Raw genomic sequence first — 1,996 nt, 5'->3', positions numbered from 1 at the left:
CACTCCTGACCCGCAGCCCCTGTTAGCCCAGTCCTGCCCCCCAGCCCTGCCGGTGCCCCTCACTCCCGACCCGCAGCCCCTGCCAGCCCAGCGCCTGTCTCACTTCATGCCCTGCTGGAACACTGAGTTTCTCCTGGTTTTGCAGATGATCAGATCAGCCCATTGCACCACCACGATGCTGACGAAGAAGGACGTGTGGCAGGTGAACTCCACCACCTTGCGCTGCTCGTACGTCTGGGAGGGGAAAAAGGGGGAGAGTGTCAGCACCAGCCCCCCCCCGAAACTGCCCCCCAGCCAAGGCTGCCCCCAGCCATTGCAGTCAGGTGCCGATTAGCTCACTCTTGCAACAATGTCAGGGCTGTGTGTGTCCGACACCCCCCGCTGGAGGGTGTGTGTGAAACACAACCCGCCCTGGCAGGGGCCGAGGACAGCTAGACACTCGCACACCCTGGCCAATCTGGGTGAAGCCGCCTGGGGGCTGGGAGCGGGGGCCCCATGGAAGCCAGGCCAGCAGAGAAGCCTATTTCCCCGGCTCACGAACTGAGAGGGGAAAAGGGGCCGTGGCCCATGCGCCCGCCCCCCTCCTGCCCCACCTGCGCCCACGTTTGGGAGTAAAGTTCTGGGCCGGGATCCAGCGGCGTATGAAGAGCTGTGAACTGCCTGGGCTTGGTTCAAATCTTGCCTAGTCGGATAAAGCTCAGAATTTAGACTCTGGTTTTACCTTTTATTTCGTATGTAACCAACTCGGAGCTCTGTGCCCAGCACGCCCGTAAGCTCCACCCGGGGCAGCGCGTCTGTCGGCAGGGCTGGGGCGCGGCCGAAGGGGCGAAGGAACGAATGCGCTTGCCCCGTTCGGGAGGGTCTCGAGCCGTGTGAGACGGGACATTTGTGGGGTGCAAGGCCAGGGCTGGGGGATTTGCTGGTGCCTCCCTGGGTTCCGCTCGTGCGAGGCTGCGTGTAACCTTCGCACGCTGCTGGCTGGGAGTGAAGCCGGGGGCAGAGCCGGGTGAGAGGGACCCTGAGCCGGAGCGTAGAAGGGGACAGTGTCCCACAGTCCAGGCTGCACCCCGGGTCTGTCCCAGGGCCCCTCGTGGGGAGCTCCAAGGGGTGGTGACCCCAGGCCCGCCCCGCCCCGCGCTCACCCACTGCTGCCCGTAGCTGTCCTCCAAGTCGTTCACAGTCCGGTCGTCCCAGTTCAGCCGGATCCCGACCAGCCCCGAGGGCAGGAACCCGTTCTCGGCCAGGATCACAAAGTAGGCGAAAAACCCGCCCAACGCCTGGATCATCCCTGGGGGCAGAGATGGGGTTAGCTGGGGGGGGCAGGGGGGCGGGGGGGGGTTCGCTGGGGGGCAGGAAGGGGGGGTTAGCTGGGGAGAGCAGGGGGCAGGGAGGGGGGTTAGCTGCGGGGGGGACAGGGGGGCAGGGAAGGTGAGCCGGGGGGGGCAGGGGGGCGGGGGGCGTTCGCTGGGGGGCAGGGAGGGGGGGTTAGCTGCGGGGGGGACAGGGGGGCAGGGAAGGTGAGCCGGGGGGGCAGGGGGGCGGGGGGGCGTTCGCTGGGGGGCAGGGAGGGGGGGTTAGCTGGGGAGAGCAGGGGGCAGGGAGGGGGGTTAGCTGCGGGGGGGACAGGGGGGCAGGGAAGGTGAGCCGGGGGGGGCAGAGGGGAGGAGGGCAGCAGAAGGGGAGGTAGCGACATGCCCTCCACACCCCACCCAGGCCTTTCACCTCGAGTGACCCCATCCCCCAACTCACTGACCTGCCCCCAGGCCCCACCCCCCTCACAGATCCACCCTCAGGCCCCGCCCCTCACCGATCTGCCTGTAGGCCCCGCCCCTCACCGATCTTTCCCCAGGGCCCGCCCCTCACCGATCTGCCCATAGGCCCCGTCCCTCACCGATCTACCCTGAGGCCCCGCCCCTCACCTATCTGCCCGTAGGCCGCGTCCCTCACCGATCTACCCCCAGGCCCCGCCCCTCACCGATATGCCCGTAGGCCCCGC

At 68.0% G+C, this 1,996-nt stretch overlaps 1 protein-coding gene across 1 annotated transcript; it reads right to left on the bottom strand.

Moving 5' to 3' along the window:
• Positions 1 to 84: 84 nt before the first annotated feature.
• On the bottom strand, positions 85 to 1,286 carry LOC101934511 (sodium/potassium-transporting ATPase subunit alpha-3-like). Its single transcript, XM_005315336.4, has 2 exons — positions 1,143 to 1,286; positions 85 to 234 (listed from the first exon to the last, which is right to left on the bottom strand). The coding sequence occupies exons 1-2, from the start codon at positions 1,284 to 1,286 to the stop codon at positions 100 to 102; spliced, it is 279 nt and encodes a 92-aa protein (XP_005315393.1). The 3' UTR covers positions 85 to 99.
• Positions 1,287 to 1,996: the final 710 nt, after the last annotated feature.

The sequence above is a fragment of the Chrysemys picta genome, unplaced genomic scaffold (genome assembly GCF_011386835.1).
Source record: "Chrysemys picta bellii isolate R12L10 unplaced genomic scaffold, ASM1138683v2 scaf6940, whole genome shotgun sequence".
NCBI lineage: Eukaryota > Metazoa > Chordata > Testudines > Emydidae > Chrysemys > Chrysemys picta.
Note: the sequence above shows the minus strand (reverse complement) of the source record. Positions and strands in the feature narration are given on the sequence as shown.